Source organism: Eubalaena glacialis, chromosome 7, assembly GCF_028564815.1.
Source record: "Eubalaena glacialis isolate mEubGla1 chromosome 7, mEubGla1.1.hap2.+ XY, whole genome shotgun sequence".
Taxonomy (NCBI): Eukaryota; Metazoa; Chordata; class Mammalia; order Artiodactyla; family Balaenidae; genus Eubalaena; species Eubalaena glacialis.
Window position 1 is genome coordinate 112,735,094 of NC_083722.1, and position 27,638 is coordinate 112,762,731.

General features: G+C 45.6%; 1 protein-coding gene across 2 annotated transcripts in view; it reads right to left on the reverse strand.

Annotated features, from left to right (window-relative positions):
• The window catches only part of SLC41A3 (solute carrier family 41 member 3), a 65,644-nt gene that overhangs the window by 17,976 nt on the left and 20,030 nt on the right, over positions 1-27,638 (reverse strand). For both annotated transcript variants that reach the window (XM_061197384.1, XM_061197385.1), the window contains exon 3: positions 21,414-21,521. In XM_061197384.1, coding sequence (XP_061053367.1) covers positions 21,414-21,521 — 108 coding nt within the window. The remainder of the gene's footprint in view (positions 1-21,413; positions 21,522-27,638) is intronic.

Sequence of the window (27,638 nt, forward strand, 5' to 3'; positions counted from 1 at the left end):
CGTCTCCCTCTGTGCGTCCTAAACAAACGTGAGTTTACACAGGTATCTCTGACTCCAGTCCAGCATCACAGGGCCCATCATGGCGTGAGCAGACAGCTTTCAGACACACACTGGAAACAAGAAGAGGCTTCTACAGTGTAACACAGATTCAGAGGGAATCCTTGGGCATAGAGAGCAGGGGAGTTAGGTGGACAGAGGACCCACGCCCAGAAATGACGGCAGGACACGTTTCCCGCCCAGGACAGGAGGCCCCGGGGACAACGGGCACCTTGGACAGGTGGCGACTTGGCTTCAACAAGAGGCGCCTCTCCTCTCGCCTGACCGGCTTGTGCCGACGAGGGGACGCTTGGCCGAGCAGAAGCAGTGAGGGTGTGTGCTGGGGTCACAGGCAGGGAAGTGCCCAGAGTGGCCACAGTAAGAGGGACACAGACCAGTGAGACCAGTGAGCGGCCTGTACCTCCAGGGAACACACTGTGATGCCCCCCCAGCCACCAGGGGGTCACCTGCTCTACAGAAGGAGATCCACAGACTAGGAGGAAATCCAAATAGAGCATGCTCGAGGGACCAAGAATCCCTGTCCCCTGAAGGCCACAGTCATGACAGACTCAGCAGAGTCCACAAATGGAGGCAAAAGCCTAAGGAAACAATCAAAACAGAACCCAAGTAAGACTCTAGGACAGCTAAACCGGGGGGTGGCAGAGGCTGGTGCCTTCACGCAGGGAGAGACGGTCTGGGGTTCTAGAAAGCACAGACTCGGTCTCTGAATGTAAAGTAAAACACGGAGACAAGCAGGACTCCTCACAATGACCTCAGTAGCACAGAGCTTGAGAGCAAGATTAAGAGGAAACGAGTGAAATGAAAAATCAAGCGCAGGTGTTTTCCCAGAATGAAGCACAACCAGACAGAGACGGAAAGAAGGCAGATCCAGAAGCTGCATGTGTATACGTTAAAGTTAGAGAGAGGGTGGGAATGTGAACGCATATCAGAATATAAGAAATCACAAAAAATAGGATTTCCATAGAGCTGAAGACAGACAGACGTCTTTAGATTGAAAAATCTAAGATGTATATAAGGTAAGGGGACACGGTCCATGCCAGAAATACCGCGGTGAAATTTCAGAACATGGATGATAAAAAAAAATGCAAAAGAAGTTCAGACAGGGGGACTTCCCTGGCCGTCCAGTGGTTAGGTCTCTGCATGTGCAGTGCAGGGGGCACAGGTTCGATCCCTGGTTGGGGAGCTAAGATCCCGCAAGCCGCACGACACGCAGCCCCCCGCCAAAAAAAAAGTTCAGATAGGAAGATAAAATCAACAGACTACCTACGAGAAAAGAGACTCAAAGAGACACAAGGCCACCATTAGCAACACTGGGTATAGAGGACAATGCAAGCCTGTCTCAGTTGAGGGGACACACCTGCGAACCCTGCCTCGCTATCCGGCCAGGCTGGGGTCAGCTGGGAGGATAAAGGCCCCGTCACACTTGGGAGTCCAGACAGATCACCTGCCAGGACCCTCCCCTGAAGCGGGTCCTGGACGACACAGGCAAACCAAACGAAAGATACATTGAAAAGGAAGCCGGCGGGTAGGGACATCAGCCAGAGGGCGGACAGGGAAGCCCAGCCCGCGCTCCTTGGAGGAAACACAGGATGAACCACACAGACTGACCACAGCAGCTCTGTGGGAGGGTTAGAAGCCAGGCCAGGCCCTGCAGCAGCCAAGGAAAAGCCTCACCCACGATGGCAGGAAAGGTCGTTGTCGCCCTTGCCCCACTCCCCCGGCACAGCCCCGCGGAGACAGGAGGCAGCCGTCCAGCCCCTGGGCCTCCCGGGACAGAGGGAAAGAATGGACTTGTCTGTGACCTTCTGGCTGGTCTAGGGGCTCCCAAGAGACGGGCTTCTCTCTCACCCGACTCACAGATCAGACCGGAAGCTAGCATAGTTTATGTATCAGGTCGGGACAACAGATTTAAAGTCCGGAAAGAAAAAAAAACCTGTCAACAAGTAATTCTGGCAAAAACTGTCCTTTGAAAATGAGGGGGGATTTAAGACATTTCTAGATAAATAAAAGCTGACAGAGTTCACTACCACTAGGCCTGCCCTATGGTCAATATTAAAGGGAGTCCTTCAAGTTGATGAAAGGATGATCAAAAGTCAGTCAAATATATATATTGAAAAATATAAAGTTCTCCAGTAAAAGCAAACACACAGCCAAATATAAAAACCTGTGTATTGTCATTTTGGTTCATAACTCCACTTTTATGCCTTTGTAGGATTTAAAAGACAAAAGCATAAAAATAATTTAAATCTATATTACTGAGTACACAGTATATAAAATGTAATTCATGATATCAATAACATAAACGGGGTAGAGCTTTAAAGGAATAGAATTTTTGACTAATTTAAGTTGGTATCAGTTTAAAATAGATTATTATAACATTAGGATGTTATACAGATTCCCCAAGGTACCCACAAAGAAAACATCTACAGGACATACACAAGAAAAATGAGAAGTGAGTCAAGACTTATCACTACAAAAAATGAACTCATCAAAAAGACAGAAAGGGAGAAAATGAGGGGGAGAAAAGCTATGAGACATACAGAAAACAAATACCAAAATGGCAATAATTAGTCCTTGCCTATCACTAATTACTTTAAATGTAAATAAACTTCCCAATCGAAAAACATAAATTGGTAGAATAAATTTTTAAATATACAAGATCCAACTACGTGCTGTCTACAGGAGGGTAACTTTAGATCTAACAACACACATGGATTGAAAGAGAAAAGATGGAAAAAAGATATTCCTTACAAATAGCAACCAAACAAGAGGAAGGATGACTGTACTAATATCAGACAAAATAGATACTAAGTAAAAAACTGATCCAAGAAACAAAGAAGGACATTATATACTGATAAAAGAACTTTGTATATTGATAAAATATATATTGATTATACATTGACAAAACCACCAGGAACATGTAACAGTTATAAACATACATAGACCAAACATCAGAACTCCTAAATACAGGAAGCAAACGTTGACAGAGTTGAAAGGAGAAGTAGACAGCTCTGCAATAATAGGAGAAGACTTCAATTCTCCACTTTCAATAATGGATAGGACAACCAGACAGAAGATTATGAAGGAAACAGAGGACTTGAACATGTCTATAGACTAACTGAACCTAACAAACAGATACATGATACTCTACCCAACAACAGCAGAATACATATTTTTCTTAAGGGCACCTGGAACATTCGTTGAAAAAGAAGAAAAATCTGAAATCAACAACCTAACTTTACAACCAGAAAAGAACAAACTAAACCCAAAAGCTATCAGAATAAAAGAAATAATAAATATTAGGCCATCACCAAAAAATCTAAAAACAATAAATGGTTGAGAGGGTGTGTAGAGAAGGGAACCCTCCTGCACTGTTGGTGGGAATGTAAATTGGTGCAGCCACTGTGGAGAACAATATGGAGATTCCTTAAAAAACTAAAAATAGAACTACCGTATGATCCAGCAATCCTACTCCTGGGCATATATCCAGAGAAAACCATAATTCAAAAAGACATGTACCCCAATGTTCATTGCAGCACAATTTACAATAGCCAAGACATGGAAGCAATCTCAGTGTCCATCAACAGAGGAATGGATAAAGATGTGGTACGTATATACAATGGAATATCAGCCATAAAAAATAACGAAATAATGCCATGTGCAGCCACATGGATGGACCTAGAGACTGTCATACTGAGTGAAGTAAGTCACACAGAGAAAGACAAATATATGATATCACTTATATGTAGAATCTAAAGGAATGGTACAAGTGAACCTATTTATAAAACAGAACTTGAGTCACAGATGTAGAAAACAAACTTGTGGTTACCAGGCGAGAAAGGGGAGGGGAGGGATAAATTGGGAGATTGGGACTGACATATACACACTACTGTATATAGAATAGATAACTAATAAGAACCCACTAAACAGCACAGGGAGCTCTATTCTGTACTCTGTAATGACCTATATAGGAATAGAATCGAAAAAAGAGCGGATAACATGTGTATGAATAACTGACTCGCTTTGCTGTACAGCAGAAACTAACATTGTAAATCACCTATACTCCAATAAAAAATAGAGGGAAAAATAAATATTAAGGATAAACAGAAAATAGAAAAACAATGGAGAAAATCAACAAATGCTGTTTCTTCAAAAAGATCAACAAAATGATCAAACCTTAAGCTAGACTGATTAAGGGAAAAAAGAAAAGACTCGCATAACTAAAAGTAGAACTGAGAAGACATTATTACTCAATTTACAGAAATCAAAAGTATTATCAGAGAGTACTTTAATGATTATATGCCAACAAATTGGACAACCTAGATGAAAAGGATAAATTCCTAGAAATACACAATTGACCAAGTCTAAATCGTGAAGAAATAGAAGCTCTGAACACACCCATAACTAGTAAGGAGATTGAATTGGTAATCAAAAACCTCTCAATAAAGAAAAGCCCAGGACCAGATGGCTCTACTGGTGAATTTTACCAAACATTTAAAGAAGAATCAACATCTATCCTCCTCAAACTCTTCCAAAGCAATTGCAGAGGAGGCAACATTTCTAAACTCATTCTGTGAGGACAGATTTACACTGATACCAAAGCCAGACAAAGACACTACAAGAAAACCACTGAGTAATTCCCTTATGAATACTGACACAAAAATCCTCAATAAAGTACTAGCAAACAGAATTCAAGAGCACATTAAAATTACTGTACACCATGACCAAAAGAGATTTATTCCTGGAATGCAAGGCTAGTTCATATGAAAACTGATCAATGCAGTATACTCTATTAACAAAATGAAGGAAAATAAACCATGCCATCATCTCAATTGATGCAGAAAAAGCATTTGACAAAATTCAACTTTCCATAATAAAAACATTCAACAAACTAGGAATAGAAGGAAACTACCTCAATATAATAAAAGCTATATATCAAAAGCCCACAACTAACATAACACTCATGGTGAAATACTGAAATTTTTCCTCTAAGATCAAGTAAAACAAGGATACCCACTTTTACCACTTTTATTCAACTCAGTCCTGGAAGTCTTAACCAGAGTAATTAGGTAAGAAAAAGAAATAAAAGACATTCAAATTGGAGAGAAAGAAGTAAAATTATCTCTACTCACAGATGACATGATCTTATATGTAGAAAACCCTAAAGACTGCACAAAAACTGAATAAAGCAATCCATCAAAGTCACAGAATATCAAATCAACAACAGAAACAAAAAACACCCACTTGTGTGTCTCTTTACTAACAATGAACAATCTGAAGAAAAAATTAATTAAGCAATTTAACTTTCATTTACTGTAACATCAAAAAGAAAAAAACACTTAGGAATTAACTTGACAAAGGAGGTGAAAGACTTGTATGCTCAAAATGTCACTGAGAGACATTTTGAAAGACACCAATAAATGGAAAGATATCCTATGTTCATGGATTGGAAAACAATATTGTTAAGATGTCAATATTACCAAAAGCAATCTACAGGTTTAATGCAATCCCTATCAAAAACCCAATGGCAAAAATAGAAAAAATTCATTTAAAAATTCATATGGAGTCTCAAGAGACACCCCCCAAAGCCAAAACAATCTTAAAAAAACAAACCAGGTTGGAGAAGACAAGATGGCGGAGTAGAAGACCTTGAGCTCCCCTCCTCCCATGAGCACACCAAAAGCACAACTAACTGTTGAACAACCATCAATAAAAAAGACTGAAACATTACCAAACAAGATATTCTACATCCAAAGACAAAGAAAAAATCACAATGAGACAGTAGGAGGGGCATACTTGCAATATAATCAAATCACATACCCCCCAGGGTGGGTGACCCACTGACTGGAGAATAATTACATCACAGAAGTTCTCCCATGGGAGTGAGAGTTCTGAGCCCCACCATCAGGCTCCCCAGCATGGGGATCTGGCATTGGGAGGAGGAGCCCCCAGAGCATTTGCCTTTGAAGGCCAGCAGGTCTTAATCTCAAGAACTCCACAGGACTTGGGGAAACAGAGACTCCACTCTTGGAGGGTGCACACAAAGTCCCTTGAGCACCAGGTCCCAGCACAAAAGCAGTGACTCCAAAGGAGCCTGGGCTAGGCCAACCTGCTGGTCTTGGAGGGTCTCTTGGGCAGCTGTGGCTCTCTCCTGGGACATAAAAGCTGGTGGTTAACACATCCAGGAGTATGCATCTGAAGGCTGATATCTTGCTTGGGACGTTAGCACCAAGACCTGGCCCCACCCAACAGCCTGTAGGCCCCAATGCTGGGACGCCTCAGGCCAAACAACCAACAGGCAGAACATAGCCCCACCCATCAGCAGACAGGCTGCCTAAACACTTTCTGAACCCACAGCCACCTCTAGACATGCCCCTTGACATGGCCCTGCCCACCAGAGGGCCAAGACCCAACTCCATTCACCAGTGGGCAGGCTCCCACCAGGAAGCCTGCACAAGCCTCTAGACCAGGCTTACCAACTAGGAGGCAGACACCAGAAGGAAGGAAACTACGATCCTGAAGCCTACAGAACTGAGTCTGAAAATATGGGTCAGAACCTACCCTGGGACTAGCTTGTCCCTGGCCCGTGGGTGACGAGAGGGGAGAGCACAGCTGGGACACATAGAACATCCCCTACAGAGGCCACTTCTCCAAGGTTGAGGAATGTAACTAAGCTACTACATACAGAAAAATACAAATAGAAATTTAAACAAAATGAGATGGCAAAGGAATATGTTCCAGACAAAGGAACAAGATAAAACCCCAGAAGAACTACTAAGTGAAGTGGAGATGGGCAATCTACTCAAGAAAGAGTTCTGAGTAATGATCATAAAGATGATCCAAGAACACAGGGAAAGAATGGAGGCACTGACTGAGAAGTTACAAGAAGTTTTTAACAAAGAATTAGAAAAAATAAAGAACAACCAGAGTTGAAGAATACAATAAATGAAATGAAAAATACACTAGAAGGAATCAAAAGCAGAATAAATGAGGCAGAAGAATGGTTAAGTGAGCTGGAAGACAGAGTGGTGGAAATCACTGTCTCAGAACGTAATAAAGAAAAAAGAATGAAAAGAAACAGGGACAGTTTAAGAGACCTCTGGGACAACATCAAATGCACCAACATTCGAGTTATAGGGGTTCCAGAAGATGAGAGAGAGAAAGGGCCTGAGAAGATATTTGAAGAGATAGTAGCTTAAAATTTCTCTAACATGGGAAAGGAAACAGTCACCCAAGTCCAGGAAGCACAGAGTACCATACAGGATCAACCCAAGTGAGAAAATGCCAAGACATATAGTATAGTAATCAAATTGACAAAAATTAAAGAGAAAGAGAAAATATTAAAGGCAACAAGGGAAAAGCAACAAATAACAAAGGAACCCCCAAAAGGTTATCAGCAGATTTTTCAACAGAAACTCCGCAGGCCAGAAAGGAGTGGCACGATATCTTTAAAGTGATGAAAGGGAAAAACCTACAACCAAGAATACTCCATCCAGCAAGGGTCTTATTCAGATTCAGTGGAGAAATAAAAGCTTTACAGACAAGCTAAAGCTAAAAGAATTCAGCGCCACCAAACCAGCTTTACAACAAATGCTAAAGGAACTTCTTTAAGCAGAAAAGAAAAGGCCACAACTAGAAACAAGAAAATCGTGAATGGAAAAGCTCACTGATAAAGGCAAACAGAGTGAAAGTAGGAAATCATCCACACACAAGTATATATCTAAACCAAAATCATAAGAGGAGAAAAGTATAAATGCAGGATATCAGAAATGCATTGGAAATTAACAGATCAGCAACTTAAAACAATCATGTATATATATAGACTGCTATAGTAAAATCTCATGGTAACCGCAAACCAAAAATCTACAACAGATATACACACAAGTAAGAAGAAGGACTCCAAGACAGACTGGTGATCTCTTAGAATGATAGGTGTAAGTGGCCCCTTGTTCCAAAGGTGCCAACTCACCTATGCAGGACATATTAAGAGTTTGTTTGGGAGATTAGTTCAAGATGGCAGAGTAGAAGGACGTCAGCTCACCCCATTCTTATGAAAACACCAAAATCACAACTAATTGCTGAACAACCAACGACAAAAAAATGCTGGAACCTAAAAAAAAAAAAAAAAAAAAGATACCCTACATCCAAAGACAAAGAAGAAGCCACAACGAGATGGCAGGAGGGGTGCAATCATGATAAAATCAAATCCCACACCTGCTGGGTGGGTGACTCACAAACTGGAGAATAATTATATCACAGAAGTTCTCCCATGGGAGTGAGAGTTCTGAGCCCCACATCAGGCTTCCCAGCCTGGGGATCCGGAAACGGGAGGAGGAGTCCACAAAGAATCTGGCTTTGAAGGCCAGCAGGGTTTGAATGCAGGACTTCCACAGGACAGGGTGAAACAGAAACTCAGTTCTTGGAGGGCACACACAAAGTCTTGTGCGCACCAGGACCCAGGGGTAAAAAGCCCATAAGAGACTGGGCCAGACCTACCTGGTAGTATTGGAGGGTCTCCTGCAGAGGTGATGGGGAGGGCAGCTGAAGCTCACTGCAGGGACAAAGACACTGGCAACAGCAGTTCTGGGAAGTACTCACTGACGTGAGCCCTCCTGGAGGCCACCACTAGCCCCACCATATAGCCTGTAGGCTCCAGTGCTGGGTCACCTCAGGCCAAACAACTAACAGGGAGGGAAAATAGCCCCACCCATCAGCAGATTAAAGTTTTACTGAGCATGGCCCTGCCTACCAGAGGGACAAGACCCAGCTCCACCCACCACCAGTCCTTCCCATCAGGAAGCTTGCAAAAGCCTCTTTGATAGCCTCATCTACCAGAGGGCAGACAGCAGAAGCAGAAAGAATATAATCCTGCAGCCTGCAGAACAGAAACCACAATCACAGAAAGTTAGACAAAATGAAATGGCAGAGGAATATGTCCCAGATGAAGGAACAAGATAAAACCCCAGAAAGTCAACTAAGTGAAGTGGAGATAGGCAACCTTCTGGAAAAAGAATTCAGAATAATGATAGTGAAGATGATCCAGGATCTCAGAAAAAGAATGGAGGCAAGGATTGAGAAGATGCTAGAAATGTTTAACAAAAACCCAGAAGAACTAAAGAACAAACAAACAGAGAAGAACAATACAATAACTGAAATGAAAAATACACTAGAAGGAATCAATAGCAGAATAACTGAGGCAGAACAACGGATAAGTGACCTGGAAGACAGAATGGTGGAAATAACTGCCGAGGAGCAGAATAAAGAATGAAAAGAAATGAAGAGAGTCTAAGAGACCTCTGGGACAACATTAAATGCACCATCATTTGCATTATAGGGGCCCCAGAAGCAGAAGAGAGAAAGGACCTGCGAAAAGATTTGAAGAGATAATCACTGAAAACTTCCCTAACATGGGAAAGGAAACAGTCACCCAAGTCCAGGAAGCGCAGAGAGTCCCAAGAAGGATAAACCCAAGGAGGCACCCGCTGCCAAGACACACAGTAATCAAACTGACAAAAATTAAAGACAAAGAAAAAACTTTAAAAGCAACAAGGGGAAAACAACAAATAACATACAAGGGAACTCCCATAAGGTTATCAGCTGATTTCTCAGAAGAAACTCTGCAGGCCAGAAGGGAGTGACATGATATATATATCAAGTGATGAAAGGGAAGAACCTACAACCAAGAATACTCTATCCAGTAAGACTCTCATTCAGATTTGACAGAGAAATCAAAAGCTTTATGGACAAGCAAAAGCTAAGAGAATTCAGCACCCCCAGGCCAGCTTTCCAACAAATGCTAAAGTAACTTCTCTAGGCAGGAAAGCAACCAGCAGCTTAAAATAACCACATACGTATACAGACTGCAATAACAAAACCTCATGGGAACAGCAAACCCAAAAACTATAATAGATACAAACACAAAAAAGGAAACACAACCCAAAGAGAACGCTAAAGATGGTCATCAAACCAAAAGAGAAGAGAAAAAGAGAGTAAAGGAAGAAAAAAGCCCTACAAGAACAAACCAAAAAAATTAAGAAAATGGCAATAGGAACATACATATCGATAATTACCTTAAATGTAAATGGATTAAATGCTCCAACCAAAAGACACAGACTGGCTGAATGGATACAAAAACAACACCTGTATATATGCTGTTTACAAGAGACCCACTTCAGACCTAGGGACACATACAGACTAAAAGTGAGGTGATGGAATAACATATTCCATGCAAATGAAAATCAAAAGAAAGCTGGAATAGCAATACTCTTATCAGACAAAATAGACTTTAAAATAAAGACTGTTATAAGAGACAAAGAAGGACACTACATAATGATCAAGGGATCAATCCAAGGAGAAGACATAACAATTGTAAATAGATACGCACCCAACAGAGGAGCACCTCAATATGTAAGGCAAACACTAAGAGCCATAAAGGGAGAAATCGAGAGTCACACAATAATAGTGGGGGCTTTAACACCCCACTTTCTTTTTTTTTATAGCATGTTTTCTTTTTTTTAATACCTATTAATTGCTTTTTTAAAATTAATTAATTAATTAATTAAGTTGTGCCAGGTCTTCATTGCAGCCAGCGGGCTCCTTAGTTGTGGCTTGCTGGTTCCTTAGTTGTGGCATGTGGGCTCCTTAGTTGGGGCAGGCGGGCTCCTTAGTTGTGGCTCACAGGCTCCTTAGTTGCAGCATGCAAACACTTAGTTGCGACATGCATGAGGGATCTGGTTCCCTGACCAGGGATCGAATCTGGGCCCCCTGTATTGGGAGCGTGGAGTCTTAACCACTGGGCCACCAGGAAAGTCCCAACACCCCACTTTCATCAATGGATAGATCATTCAGAAAGAAAATCAATAAAGAAACACAGGCCTTAAATCACCCATTAGACCATATGGACTTAATTGATATTTATAGAGCATTCCATCCAAAAGCAGCAGAATACACATTCTTCTCATGTGCATGTAGAAGAGTCTCCAGGATCTACCACATGCTGGGCCACAAAGCAAGCCTTGGTAAATTTAAGAAAACTGAAATCATATCAAGCATCTTTTCCGACCACAACGCTATGAGATTAGAAATAAACAACAAGGAAAAAACTGTAAAAAACAAACACATGGAGTCTAAACAATATGCTACTAAACAACCAATCGATCACTGAAGAAATCAAAGAGGAAACAAAAAAATACCTAGAGACAAATGAAAATGACAAAAACAATGATCCAAAACCTATGGGATGCAGCAAAAGCAGTTCTAAAGGGAAGTTAATAGCAATACAAGCTTACCTCAGGAAACAAGAAAAATATCAAACAAACCACCTAACTTTACACCTAAAGCAACTATAGAAAGAAGAACAAACAAAACCCAAAGTTAGTAGAAGGACAGAAATCATAAAGATCAGAGCAGAAATAAATGAACTAGAAATGAATAAAACAATACCAAAGATGAAAAAAACTAAAAGCTGGTTCTTTGAAAAGATAAACAAAATTGATAAACCATTAGCCAGACTCATCAAGAAAAAAAGGGAGAGGGCCCAAATCAATAAAATTAGAAATGAAAAAGGAGAAGTTACAACAGACACCACAGAAATACAAAGGATCATAAGAGACTACTACAAGCAACCATATGCCAATAAAATGAACAACCTGGAAGAAATGGACAAATTCTTAGAAAGGTACAATCTCTCAAGGCTGAACCAGGAAGAAATAGAAAATATGAACAGACCAATCACATGTACTGAAATTGAATCTGTGATTTAAAAACTCCCAACAAAGGGACTTCCCTGGTGGTCCAGTGGTTAAGAATTGGTCCTGCAATGCAGGGAACACCAGTTCGATCTCTGGCCAGGGAACTAAGATCCCACATGCCGCAGGGCAACTAAACCTGTGCGCCACAACTACTGAGCCCATGCACTCCGGAGCCTGCGTGCCACAACTAGAGCGAAGCCTGTGCACCGCAACGAAGAGCCCACGTGCTATGAGGCCACTATTACCCTGATACCAAAACCAGACAAAGATACCACAAAAAAGAAAATTACCAGCCAATATCATTGATGAACATAGACGCAAAAATCCTCAACAAAATACTAGCAATCTGAATTCAACAATACATTAAGGGCTTCCCTAGTGGCGCAGTGGTTGAGAATCTGCCTGCCAATGCAGGGGACACGGGTTCGAGCCCTGGTCTGGGAAGATCCCACATGCTGTGGAGCAACTGGGCCCGTGAGCCACAACTACTGAGCCTGCGCGTCTGGAGCCTGTGCTCCTCAACAAGAGAGGCCGCGATAGTGAGAGGCCCGTGCACCGCGATGAAGAGTGGCCCCCGCTCGCCGCAACTAGAGAAAGCCCTCGCACAGAAACGAAGACCCAACACAGCCAAAAATAAAATAAAATAAATTAATTAATTTTAAAAAAATTAAATAAAAAAAACAAAGAAACACAAAAAAAACACAATACATTAAAAGGATCATACACCGGGATCAAGTGGGGTATATCCCAGGGATGCAAGGATTTTTCAATTCTGCAAATCAATCATGTGATACACCACATCAACAAACTGAAGAATAAAAACAATATGATCATCTCAATAGATGCAGGAAAGCTTTTGACAAAATTCAACACCCATTTATGATAAAAACTCTCCAGAAAGTGGGCACAGAGGGAACCTACGTCAACATAATAAAGTCCACATATGACAAACCCACAGCTAACATCATACTCAACAGTGAAAAGCAGAAAGCATTTCCTCTAAGATCAGGAACAAGACAAGGATGTCCACTCTCACCACTTTTATTCAACATAGTTTTGGAAGTCCTAGCCATGGCAATCAGAGAAGAAAAAGAAATAAAAGGGATCCAAACTGGAAAAGAAAAAGTAAAACTGTCGCTGTTTACAGATGACATGATACTATACAAAGATAATCCTAAAGGTGCTACCAGAGAACTATTACAGCTCATCAATGAATTTGGTAAAATTGCAGTACATGAAATTGATACACAAAAATCTGTTGCATTTCTATACACTAACAATGAAAGGTCAGAAAGAGAAATTAAGGAAACTATCCCATTTACCACTGCATCAAAAAGAATAAAATACCTAGGAATAAAGCTACCTAAGGAGGCAAAAGACTTGTACTCCAAAAGGTGTAAGACACTGATGTAAGAAATTGAAAATGAGACAAACGGAATGATACACCATGTTCTTGGATTGGAAGAATCAATATTGTCAAAATGACTATAGTATCCTAGGCAATGTACAGATTCAATGCAATTCCTATCAAATTACCAACTGCATTTTTCACAGAACTAGAACACAAAATGTTTTAATTTCTATGGAAACACAAAAGACCCCGAAGAGCCAAAGCAATCTTGAGAAAGAAAAACGGAGCTGGAGGAATCAGGCTCCCTGACTTGAGACTATACTACAAAGCTACAGTAATCAAAACAGTGTGATTCTGGCACAAAAACAGAAATATAGATCAATGGAACAGGATAGAAAGCCCAGAAATAAACCCACGCACCTATGGTCAATTAATCTATGACAAAGGAGGCAAGACTATACAGTGGAGAAAAGACAGTCTCTTCAATATGTTGTGCTGGGAAACTGGACAGCTACAGAATGAAATTGGAACATTCTCTAACACCAAACACAAAAATAAACTCAAAATGGATTAAATGTATGATCGGATACTATAAAACTCCTAGAGGAAGGTATAGGCAGAACACTTTTTGACATAAATCACAGCACTATCTTTTTGGATCCATCTCCTAGAGTAATGGAGATAAAAACAAAAATAAACAAATGGGACCTAATTAAACTTAAAAGCTTTTGCACAGCAAAGGAAACCATAAACAACACAAAAAGCCCATCTACAGACTGGGAGAAAATATTTGCAAATGATGCAACTGACAAGGGATTAATCTCTAAAATATACAAACAGCTTATACAGCACAATATCAAAAAAACAAACAACCCAATCAAAAAATGGGCAGAAGATCTAAAAAGACATTTTTTCAAAAGAAGACATGCAGATGGCCAACAAACACATGAAAAGATGCTCAACATCGCTAATTATTAGAGAAATGCAGATCAAAACTACAATGAGGTATCACCTCACACCAGTCAGAATGGCCACCATTAAAAAGTCTACAAATAATAAATGCTGGAGAGGGTGTGGAGCAAAGGGAATGCTTCTACACTGTTGGTGGGAATGTAAACTGGTACAACCACTATGAAGAACAGTATGGAGGTTCCTTAAAAAACTAAAAATAGAGCTACCATATGATCCAGTAATCCCACTCCTGGGCATATATCTGGAGAAAACCATAATTAGAAAAGATACATGGACCCCAATGTTCATGGCAGCACGATTTACAATAGCCAAGACACGGAAGCAACCTAAATGTCCATCGACAGAGGAATGGATAAAGAAGATGTAGTACATATATACAATGAAATATTACTCAGCCATAAAAAAGAATGAAATAAGCCATTTGCAGCAACATGGATGGAGCTAAAGATGATCATACTAAGTAAGACAGACAAAGACAAATATCACATGGTATCACTCACATGTGGAATCTAACTAAAAAAAATGATACATGAACTTATTTACAAAACAGAAAATGACTCACAAACATAGAAAACAAACTTATGGTTACCAAAGGGGAGGGGGAGAGAGGGATAAATTAGGAGTTTGTGCTTAAAATATACATACTACTATATAGATAACCAACAAGGACCTACTGTATAGCACAGGGAACTATACTCAATGTCTTGTAATAACCTATAATGGTAGAGAATGTAAAAATAAATAAATAAATAAATATATATATATATATATATATATATATATATATATATATAACTGAATCACTTTACTGTATACCTCAAACTAACAATATTGTAAATCAACTATATTTCAATAAAAATTTTAAAAAAAGAACAAAGTTGGAGGCCTCATATTTCCTGATTCTAAAACCTATTTCAAAGCTACAGGCTTTGAAACAGTGTGGTACTGCCATAAAGACACAAAGACCAACGGACTAGAACAGAGACCCCAGAAATAAACCCTGGCATATATGGTCAAATAATTTTTGACAAGCATGCCAAGACAATTCAATGGGGAGAGGACAGTCTTTTCAACAAATGGTGCTGGGAAATCTGGACAGCCACGTACAAAAGGATGAAGTTGAACCTTTACCTAATACCATATACAAAAATTAACTCAAAATGGATCAAAGATCTAAACATTAGAGCTAAATCTATAAACTTCTCAGAAGAAAACATAGGGGAAAATCTTATGACATTGTATTTGGTTATGATTTCTTGGATATGACTCAAAAAGCACAGGTAAGAAAATAAAAATAGATAAACTGGACTACATCAAAATTTAAAACTTTTGTGCATCAAAGGACACAATCAACAGAGTGAAAAGAAAACCAACAGAAAGGGAGAAACTATTGGCAAATCATATGTCTGATAAGGGTTAAGTTCCAGAATACATAAAGAACTCCTACAGCTCAACAACCAATAAATAAACCCCATTAAAAAATGTGTAAAGGACTTGAATAGACATTTCTCCAAGAAAATTAAAAATGGCAAAAAGCACATGAAAAGATGTTCAATATTACTAATTACTAGGGAAATACAAATCAATATCACAGCCATTAGGATGGCTACTAGTTAAAAAACAAACAACCCCCCCCCAAAAACAAAACAAAACAAAACAAAAACCCAGGAAATAACAAGTGCTGAGGAGGACGTGGAGAAATGCACACTTAACAACAGTTAAGATGGTAAAATTTATGTGTATTTTACTAAAATTAAAATAAAATATTTTAAAAGACCTTTTCAGGGGGGTGAAGAGTCAAGCCAGAGAATGGGAGAAAATTTTTGCAAACCACATATATGACAAAAGACTCATATATAGAATTTATAAAGAGCTCTCAAAACTCAAGAGTAAAAATAGTAATGTAATTAGATATGAATAGATGCTTCACTCAAAGGGGTATGTGATGGCAAAGAAGCACATGAGAAAAGATGACCATTATTAGTCATTAGGGAAATGCAAATTAAGACCAAGATGAGATATCACTACATATTTATTAAAACAGCTAAAATAAAAACTAGACAATACCAAATACTGGTGAGGATGCAGAAAAACTGAATATCTCAAAAACTGCCGGTGAGATTTCATAAAATTTTCTGGCAGTTTCATTTTTAATATATTTTTTAAAATTTTATTTCTCTCATTACTTATTTTGGCTGTGCCAGGTCTTAGTTGTGGCATGCGGGATTTTTTTTTTTTTTTTTTAGTTGCGGCATGTGGACTCTTAGTTGCAGCACTGCAGACTTATTAGCTGTGGCATGCACATGGGATCGAGTTCTCCGACCAGGGATCAAACCCGGGCCCCATGCATTGGGAGCGTGGAGTCTTACCCTGAACATGAAATCTTGATTCATACCCTTTGTTCACGTTGCTGTTGAAGGGTCTGTCTTCATGCTGATGTAAAAGAGCTGCTTAGATACTTGAGGATACAGATGCTCTGTTAATTCTGTATAACTTCCCCTTGTGGGTTATTCCCCTTTTAATTTGTGCAAGGAAACTGTACGGGTAGAATTGTGTCCCCCCAACAGAACTTGAAGTCCGAACCCCCAGAACCTCATAAGTGACTTGATTTGGAAATAGGGTGGTTGGAGATGTACTTAGTTTATACGAGGTCACACTGGGGTAGGGTGGGCACCTAATCCAACGTGGCTGCTGTCCTTATAGAAAGGGGACATTTGGACATATGTGCACACAGGCAGAGCCACGTGAAGACAAAGAGGTTGGGGCAGTGCATCTACAGGCCAGGGAACAGTGGAGATCACAGCAGACCCAGAGCTGGGGAAAGGCCTGGAGCAGAGCCCCCTATAGCCTCAGGGGGAGCCAGCCCAGCCCAGCCCAGCCCAGCCTCCATCTCTGACTTACAACCAGAGCTTGGAGACCATACATTGCTGTTGTTTAAGCCACTCGGTCTGTGGTGCTTTGTTACGACAGCCCCAGGGAACTAAAATTATTACATAGCTCCCAGTTTAACTGAGACAAGGCATCGTCTCTCCTTTATGAGTTCTGCATTTGTTCCGCTACTTAAAAAGCATTTCTTGTCACCAATTCTAAAAATACTGATGTGTTTTTCTGGTATCATGCTTTACTTTAAATTACTCCATGTATTCAAAATATACATTTATGTATGACATAAAATAAAAATTACTTCTAAAGAATTAGCCAATTATCTCAGAACCATTTATTAATAATCCACCCTCTTTTCATTGATTTAAAATGTCATATTATCATACAGTAGATTGTATTTGTATAAGTCTGAGTTTATTTCTGGATGTTCTGTTTTGTTCTCTGATATATCAATTGAGACTGGCTGCAAAATATTTTTCTTACTATAACTTTTTATTATGTTGTAAAATCTGGACATCAAATTTCACCATTAGTCTTCTTTCTCTTTTTCCTACCGATATTTTCATGGTTATTCTGACTCATTCCTCCAGATAAACTTTAAAATAATACTGTCAAATGTTCCCCCAAATCTCTCTGGCATTAACTGCATTAATTTTATAAACAAAAACAGGGAGAACTGGTAACTTTACAACATTGATTTTTCCCATCAGAAACTCCATCTCTCCCTCCAAATTTCTATTTCCCTTTATGGAGTTTTGTCATTTTATTTGTATGGGTCCCACACATTTCTTTTTGAGCCTTCAGTATGAAAAAGTTTTAAAATTTGTTCATAGTTTGAAATGGGAACTAATCAAACTTACAAGCTTTTGCACAGCAAAGGAAACCATAAACAAAACGAAAAGACAACCTACAGAATGGGAGAAAATATTTGCAAGTGATGCAACCAAGGGCTTAATTTCCAAAATATACAAACAGCTCATACAACTCAACCACAACAAAAAACAAACAACCCAATCAAAAAATGGGCAGAAGACCTAAATAGACATTTCTCCAAAGAAGACATACAGATGGCCAATAGGCACATGAAAAGATGCTCAACATGGCTAATTATTAGAGAAATGCAAATCAAAACTACAATGAGGTACCACCTCACACCAGTCAGAAAGGCCATCATCAAAAAATCCGCAAACAGTAAATGCTGCAGAGGGTGTGGAGAAAAGGGAACCCTCTTGCACTGTTGGTGGGAATGTAAATTGGTGCAGCCACTGTGGAGAACAGTATGGAGGTTCCTCAGAAAACTAAAAATAAAGCTACCAAATGATCCAGCAATCCCACTCCTGGGCATATATCGGACAAAACTATAATTCAAAAAGATACACGCACCCCAATGTTCATTGCTGCACTATTTACAATAGCCAAGACATGGAAGCAACCTAAATGTCCATTGATAGAGGAATAGATAAAGAAGATGTGGTACATATATATATAGTGGAATATTACTCAGTCATAACAAAGAATGAAATAATGCCATTTTCAGCAACATGATGCAACTAGAGATCCAGTGAAGTAAGTCAGAAACAGAAAGACAAATACCATATGATATCACTTATACGTGGAATCTAAAATATAACACATGAATCTATGAAATAGAAACAGATTCACAGAGAACAGACTGCTGGTTGCCAAGGGGGAAGGGGTTGGGGGAGGGGTGCAGTGGGAGGTTAGGGTTAGCAGATGTAAGCTCTTATATATAGGATGGATAAAGAACAAGGTCCTACCGTACAGCACAGGGAACTATATTCAATATCCTATGATAAACCATAATGGAAAAGAATATACATATAAAAAAAGAATGTATATATATGTACAACTAAAAAAAATTTGTTCATTGTTTGAAAGGTATCTCTCTCCAATTTTTTCAATTCAATTTTACAATTCAATTGTATTTTGTAATGACCAATTTTGGTGTGTGCAGAAGTATGTAGTTGCATATGTATGTTAATGTCTATTTTAAATTTCATCTAGATATTTTGAAACCAGATCACTTCACTGAGATTATTAGTTTTAAAACTTTTCTAGTTGATTTGCTTAGTTTTCCAAGAAGATAAGCGTATCAATAGCAAATAATAAGTTTTTCTCCCTCTTTTTTATTTAAGGGTCTTATTTCCTTTTCTTGGCATATTACACTAGCTAAAACATCCAGAACAATATAAATAAAATATTCTTCTATTTCAAGTTGCACTAAGGATATTTTTTACATCATGAGTGGGTCTTGAAGGCAGAACTAATCTACAGAGATTGGAAGTGGATCAGGGGTTTCTGGGATGGACTGTGGGTGGCAGGCTCTGTATCTCGATTGGGATAGGAGTTATGTCAGTGTGTATATTTGTCAAAAGTCACTGACCCGTACACTTAAAATTTGTGAGTTTTTGTTGTATTGATTTACACATTAATACAGTGTTGGGTGTTGAAACCTTCTTTTTTTTTTTTTTTTATAAATATATTTTATTTATTTATTTATTTTCGGCTGAGTTGGGTCTTCATTGCTGTGCGGGCTTTCTCCAGTTGCGACGAGTGGGGGCTACTCTTCGTTGCGGCACGCAGGCTTCTCATTGCAGTGGCTTCTCTTTGCTGTGGAGCACAGGCTCTAGGCGCGCGGGCTTCAGTAGTTGTGGCTTGCGGGCTCTAGAGCGCAGGCTCAGTAGTTGTGGCGCATGGGCTTAGATGCTCCGTGGCATGTGGGATCTTCCCGGACTAGGGCTCGAACCCATGTCCCCTGCATTGGCAGGCGGACTCTTAACCACTGCGCCACCAGGGAAGCCCTTGAATGCTTTTAAAGGTTCTATTGCACTGATAATGGGGCTGTTCTCCTCAAACAGGCTGTGATGATGAATTGTTCCAATCATTCTTTTCTCCCCTCCACATTTTATGCATTTAAAAAAAATTATAACTGTAAGGCACAATCACAGCACAGAAGTGTTTAATATGCAGTTAAGCACTATGAAATAAAAATGTAACCCAAGGCACAGTGGTTAAGAAGCCACCTGCCAATGCAGGGGACACGGGTTCAAGCCCTGGTTTGGGAAGATCCCACATGCCACGTAGCAGCTAAGCCTGTGTGCCACAACTACTGAGCCTGTGCTCTAGAGCCCGCGAGCCACAACTACTGAGCCCACGTGCCACAACTACTGAAGCCCGCGTGCCTAGAGCCCGCGCTCCACAACAAGAGAAGCCACTGCAATGAGAAGCCCGCGCACCGCAACGAAGACCGAACGCAGCCTAAATAAATAAAATAAATTTATATTAAAAAAAATGTAACCTGAAATGCCACCATGGCAGGGATTACCATCAACATTTCTTCCCTCTCACCGACCCATTTAATCACACTTACGTGTGTGCACACGTGTATGTGCACACACACGGGCACCATGTCACCTGCCACTTAAGACATTTCAATGGTCCACAAGACTGCACGGTCCGGCCTCTGCTGTGACAAATTAGCACAAACTCAGTGGCTGAAAATGATGCAAACGTCTTCTCTTTCAGTTCTGGAGGCCAGGGGTCTGCAGAGGGTCTATGCAGGGGGGCAGCTGTTTCTTTCCGTTTCCAGCAGGTAGAGCTACACCTGGCTCACGGCCCTTCCTTCATCTTTGTAGGTGGTGGTGAGCGTCTGCTCCCCCGACTCTGCTTCCTTCTTCTGTCTGACATTTCCCTCCAACCCCGCCTCCCCTTGGTAAGGACCCTTGTGACAACACCGGGTCCCCTGGACAATCCAGGATTATCTCCTACCGCAAGGGCCTTAACTTAATCATGTGCAAACACCTCCACGTAAGGGAGCATTCAGTCTCCACGGGTTAGGACGTGGACATCTTTGGGGGCTGCTGTTCAGCTGGCCACCCCTCACCTCTCTCTCCAGCCTCGGGCTCCAGGGACCCCCCCCAGCACCCCAGCTGCATCGCCCACCTCTCGGTGTCTAGAACACAGTGCATCAGGACGTTTTCACAGAGAAAGGAGACCATCCCCATAACAGAAGGAAAGGGATTTCCATGCCGTGGGAGGGTGAGGAGAGTAGCAAAGCTGGGAACTGTGACAGAGTGCCCAGAGGAGGACACCCTGGTGACGAGGATTCTAGGACATTCACCACTGCTTCTGGGTCGTGTGTGGAACCAGCCTCAGGCTCCAGCATGAACAAGGGACACAAGGACACAGCGCCCCTGACATCTGGGCCTCATCTGCAGCCCAGCCTCCGGCCGAAGAGCAGGGTGATGGCCAGGAGGAGTGACCAGGTAGAGCCACACGACAGGACAACTCCCAACGACGTCAGATTTTCAGAGTCCAACCCACCCGCCCACGAGCTTCACGGGGAGACCTGGAGATCAGATGTGCAGACGTCCACTCACCGCGGTGGAGAGGCGTGAGGCCAGCGTCATCTCCAGGTTGCCCTTCAGGCCCACCAGGGGCGGCACCAAGGTCAGCAGGTCCTTCACCTCCGTGAACACGGGCCAGTGCTGCGGGGAAAGAACTGGGGGTCAGTCCAAGCACACGTACCGCGCCTCTCGGGAACTGCTCGAGAGATACTTCGACAAGTCCTCGTTCCCTGTAAAATGAAAAAAACTACCCAGTTTCTTAAATGGCTTTGAACTAAACAGAGTAATGATCAACCGTGAACAGCGGCCCAGGGAGCCCCTTCCTTCTCTGGCTGCCGGGAGACCGGGTCTGGGCCCGTGCCCACGGACGGGGAACTGCTTTGTCCTGTGTGCACATGTGTAGAAACAGGAATGAGCCCCCAACTTCGAAGTTGGAGATTTCTTGTGGGATTTCTCACGGGCGAGCTGGCAGGACGATCTGGGCTGGGCAGGGACTCCCGGGTCCCAAGGCCGATGGGTGGGGCCCAAGGTCACGTGGGGGCCCTGGATTTGTGACAACTGACGGAATGTGTCTCTATCACTTGTAAATAAATAAAAATGTAAAAAGAAGGAACGGGAAGCACAAGCACGTTTCAAGAGAACGCGAAGACTTTTTTTGTGAAGGGAAACTAGTCCTACCTGTTTAATGTGCAGTTAGACTGCCCCTACCCCAACCAATTTTTCACACCCCATCTGATCCGACTAGCTGCTTTCGCCTCCCTGGGCCTGAGCTGTCTGTGACCCTCCACAGAAGCTGGTCCTAGAAACCCTGCTGCTCTGTGAGCTGGGAGGCAGGTGGCGTGGGGTCTGGTTCCCCGTCCCCAAGACAAGAGTCCCCCTACCCCGGGGGCCCAGAGGGTCATCAAAAGAGCCGCCCCACAATGCGTCTTACGGGACCTGGAAGCAAAGGGGCGGGCCAGGCCCTCTGAAGACCCCTTGGTGTCCTGAGATCTGGGAAGTCGAGAACCCAGTCCCAGCTTTGGTGGAGTTACAAGCCTTCCTCTCCGAAAAGTGCGGAAGGAACGTGTCACCAGCCAGGGGGGTGCTGCGTCCTGCCCAGCAGAGGCCCCTCCCGCCTGGGAAGCCCCCTCCCAGGGGCTGGCGCTCTCACTCTCCTCCCACCAACACACAAGACCGAGTACCCACCCCGCAAGTAAACCCCCTTCTCTCAGCCCCCTTCTTCCCTGGCACCACTGAACTTGGCTGCCGCACCTGAGACCGCTGTGTGCGGGGTGACTCCCCGTGGGAACCCCTCCCCCGCTACGTGACGGGCACACCCCTGTCTCCACGTGGCTGGCAGGGCCTCGTCCTGTCCTGTGCTGACCTCCGATTGTTCCATCTTGGCCTCCGCTGAGGGCCCCTCATCTCCCTCCTGACCTTTTACATTTTTCAAACGTAAGGGACTGGAGGCATCCCTGGTGGTGCAGTGGTTAAGAATCCGCCTGCTAATGCAGGGGACATGGGTTCAAGCCCTGGTCTGGGAAGATCCCACATGCCGCGGAGCAACTAAGCCTGTGCGCCACAACTACTGAGCCTGCGCTCTAGAGCCCACGAGCCACAACTACTGAGCCCGCATGCCCAGAGCCCGTGCTCCGCAGCAAGAGAAGCCACCGCAATGAGAAGCCTACGCGCCGCAACTTAGACTAGCCCCTGCTCGCTGCAACTAGAGAAAGCCCGCGCACAGCAATAAAGACCCAACACAGCCAAAAAAAACCAAAAAAACAAAAAACAAAAATGAAAGGGACTTATTTTCTTTCTCCAGACAGGAAGGCTGCAAAGGTCTAATAACCATCTCTGCTTCTTCAACGTGGGCACAGACATCTCAGCGCCCACAGTAACCTTGAATCTGTGGGACCGACTCACCCACAACTGTTACGCTTTCAAAGGAAAACCCAGGGTCAGCCATTGCCAAGATCCCGTGTCCGCGGCCAAGAAAGTCCCTGTTCCAGGATACACGGAGCCAGGCCGGGGGAGGTCAGGCTGCCCGCGAGGAACCTGAGGCCCCGGCACACGCTCCCGCCCACCCTTCCCTGGACTCACCCCGTCCACTCGGATCTGCTTCTGCCAGCAGTACAGCAAGGTCGTGACCCCCTGCCCTCTAACCCTGACTCCCCCTCCTGCTTCGGTTCTCCCTTTTCTCCAAGTTCTCTCCCTTCCAAGGCCCAGGCCCCTCCCCACCCCACACAGGGGCGGCAGGAGGTGAGCCTGCGGGCGGTGGTCCCGTCCTCCTGCAAGGGGTCGCCTGGGCTGGGCCACAGGCACGGCCGAGGAGAGTTGGGAAGGGGCTTTAGACACATCAGGTCAGACGACCACGAGGGGCTACACAGGGACAAAGTCAGCAAAGGTGGACGGCGCCAGGAGAACAGAAGGCCAGGGCCCCGGGGACACCAAGTCCAAGGGATGAACAGGGCTGGAGCTGCCTGACCTGCAGACCTCTTCAGGGAGACCCTGAATGGCTCGGGATTTTGGTCACCCACTCCCAGAGCACCCTGACGGCGACTGGCTCCACAACTCGGCTCACGCCTGCCCCCGGCTGCGGACAGCCCTGGACGTCCCACAGGTCCCCCGCCCAAGGCTCCACGCTGACCCTGCTGCATAGGCCCCGTGTGCTGGCTCTTGCACTTGGGGGGGGGGTCTCTCAATCACGCCTACAGCCCCCAGCTCTCCCCTGCAGCCTTGAGCAGCACCTCTGGGTCATCTCAGACCCCAGCAGCCAGGGAGGACGTGTCACTCAGCCCCTTACGACCCTTCACTAATTCCAGTCCTGAGCACGCAGGTCCTCGTGTTCCGCCAACACAAAGGCAGTGCAGATCGGAGCATGAGGAGTGGGCGGGGCGAGGGAGCCGAGGGGCTGCGAGCCCTCCGTCTGGCGGGTTAACGCACCCCTTTATCCCGAGATGGCTCACCAAACTGCGTGCTCACCAGCTGTGCGATTTTCTCCACGCCTTTGCTGGACCCCAGTGAAGCAAAACGTGAGGTTTGTTTTAGAACAAAGAAAGAGGACAAAGTCAACAAGCCTTCGACCTCGGCGGCCGCCCCCCTGCCCACACGCTCGCCCCCTCCGTGGTCTGCACACACGGGCCCCCTCGCTGGGATGTTCACTGCTGCTCACGCACCCTGGGAACGCCACCTCTGAGGCCCAGCAAAGCGTCTGCAGAGTCTCCGACCTGCCCCTCCTCCCTTGCTGCCTCCGCCCCCTCCCCGTTGTCTGCAGGGGGGCCCAACGGCCACCAGACACGCCCGCCAGGAAGGTCAGCTTCCGCTCAGGATTCAACCAAATTCGCTCAACAAACGAAGGAGGAACTGGATGACAAGTGGCTCTGTCCACCTGCCCGGCGCTCGGCTCTTGGCTGCTCCCAGCAGCCAGCCTGTCTGGTTCAGTCCTGATCTGGGAAGAGTAATCACATGCGCTTTCAAGGTCCCTGGTGCCCACGTGTGCATGTAAACCCCAAAAAGGTCTGGAACGACACACACGACTCGATAGTAAGGGACCTACTGCGACTGAGGCCGTGGTCAAAGAGGGCTTAACCTCTCTGCGATGCTTGTTCCATAGAAAGAAATACACCTTACTTGTGTAATTGAAAAATAATCTTTTGAAGACACGAAACTGATACTCTGGCCACTTACTGGGCCTCAATCCCCAGGCCCAGAATCAGAGACTCCCGGCCCCAAAGAGCGTAGGTGAAACCTGCACCCAGCCAGGCACAGAGCCGCGCCGGGGACCGCCCACGAGGCGCAGCTGTCGGGCCAGGTGGTCTACCTCACTGCAGGCTCGGGAGCCCCGAGGCCCGGTGTGAATGGCTCCGGGCAGGCACCAGCCTGGGCACCGCTGGAGCCAGGAGCCCCCCCGTGATGTGGGCTTCCCTCTGGGAGCCCCAAGGCTGCTTCCTGCACTGCCGGGAGGGGTGAGCAGGGAGGTGGCGAGCACCGGAACCCAGTAAACGGAGGGCCCTTGACCCTCACGCACCCTGTCTGCAAAGTGGGGACGAGGAAAGGGCTGTGACGCCCAGAGCTGTTCCATCCTCCCAGTCGCTGGCCCCCCCGAAGCTGACGGCTCAAGGCCAGACCTGCAGACAGCCTCCCCCACGTCTGCTCTGGGCCCACCTCCCAGATGGAACCCGTACGCGGTCCGGAAGGGCGCTGCACTCTCCAGCTGGACACCCTCCTGACCCGGCCCCGGGGCACCTCCGCTGATGGTCAGGCATGACCCCCTTTCCCCCCAGGGCCCCACCAAACCTCCTGGACTCTGCCGAGCTCTCGGCCGCCTGTTCTCGGCCCCGAGGCCCCATAGAAAGGGTCATGGGTGGGCAGGTCGGGGACACGAGGCCATGCTCCACGCAAGGTGCTGGGGAAGGTCAAGGAGGGAGATTCAGGGTGGACTCTCCCAGTGTCCGCAAGGCCCAGGGAGGGTGACAGACCCTGGGGCAACTCCAGGGGAAGCAGCAGACAGGAATCCGGGTCTCCAGCTGGCAGCACGCGAGGAAGTGCCCTGTCCACTGGGCAGGGCGGCCAGAGGCCGCCCCGAGAACCTTGTTCAGAGCCGGGTACCTGGGTGGGTGTCGGCCGCCCCCTCCAGCTCAGAGACAGGGGCACGGCGGGATGTGAGAGGTGACGGCCCCTCCCCCCGCATGCTCACGTACAGGCCCCAGCGGCTCGAGAACACACTAACTCCATAAGTGACCCAAACATGGCTCCCAGAGCCGACCCAGGGCATAAACAGACCCCCTGGGCCTCCCAGCAAACACCTCTCCTGATGGAGACCCCCGCGTCTGCATCCCCTTGTGCGCCTGGACCCCCGCCGCACTCAGGACCCTGTCCTCCCGCTGAGACACCCCCTCCGGAGATTCTGGGGCTGGAGGAGCAGTGCCCGGCACCCTCGCTCGGGCCAGCACACCAACCTCACAACGCTGCCCGGTTTGCAGGTGGAGAGACTGAGGCAGGATGCCTGAGCCCCTCGGGTGGGGAGGGACCGGCGGAGCAGGACTCGAGGCCCCCCCAGGCCCTGCCTAATGGGTCTGCGTTTGCTGGAAGGAGAACGGTTCGAGCTCCCAGGCTGAGGAGTCTCATGCAGGCTGACGGTGGAGGGTCGTCAGAAGCCTCTGTGACTCTCAGACACTGAGGTCCCAGGAGGACTCTCCTGCCAGCTCCCCGAGCCCGGCCCCCTGCCCGACCCAGGGGCCTGTCCTGTGTGTGATGCCTGGTCCCCCACCCCAGGGCCCATGCTGCCCCTCGCCTCGCCATACGCACTTGGACGGTGTTCATCAGCAGGCCGGCCGTCACCATGCCGAGGCCAGACAGCAGAACGGGCACCACAACCTGGCCCACGATGGTGAAGGTGGTCTCGGGGAGGACCCCGCGGGCGCAGCGGGTGAGCTCACAGCGGAAGCCTCGCAGCTTCGTGCCCTGAAAGCGGAGCTCCAGGTTCAGCTGGGTGACCACCATGGCCAGGCCGGTGACGCATTCCCTGGATGTCCAAGCCTGGGCGCCCCCAACACCGGCCTCCGCCCACACCAGGATGTGTTTCCTAAGGAGTCCACCCGGGCAGAGCTGCCAGGCGCCCTGTGCTGTGGACAGTCCCCACTGCCCCTTGGCCGAGGGCCAGAGCCAACGGTGACGAACAAAGGCCGGGTGACTCAGCCTCGCTCAGGGCTCGGCCACTCCTGCTGTCCACTCCCCGAAGATCAGGTTCTCCTCCGAGAGTGGCTGCCGTGTCCGGTGGGACCTCCCTCGGCTGGCCTCCCACGAGGAGGCTCCCTGTCCCCTGGAGCGACCTTGACAGCGTCCAGCTGTCCAGCCCACGCTGGCTCGGGCTGGACCAGAGAGCCGGAGCCAGGTGAGGCCTGGCCTTGGTGAGGCCGCACGGGGCCTGGGGACATCTCAGCCTGAGGCACCTGCTCCTCGGGCCAGGTCTGAGCCCCTGAGGACTGTCACCCCTCAAGGTCGAGAGGCCTGCAGGCCCCCAAGAAAGAAGCCGTGCCCTGCGGCCAATCGACCTAGGTGTCGAGGGGCTCACGGCCACAGGAGGAGGCTGTGTTCACAGAAAGAATGCAGCCCTGCTGTCTCTCAAAGGACAGAGACTTGTAAAGTGCTTCTTAGGGGCCCAGGCTCGCGCCGACAGAGGTTAGACCAGCCTTGAGCTGCCGTCCCGACCCCGACCCCAAGGAGAAGGGGGTCTCTACGTGGAATAAATGAGTGTGTCCACTGTGCATGCCACAGGTG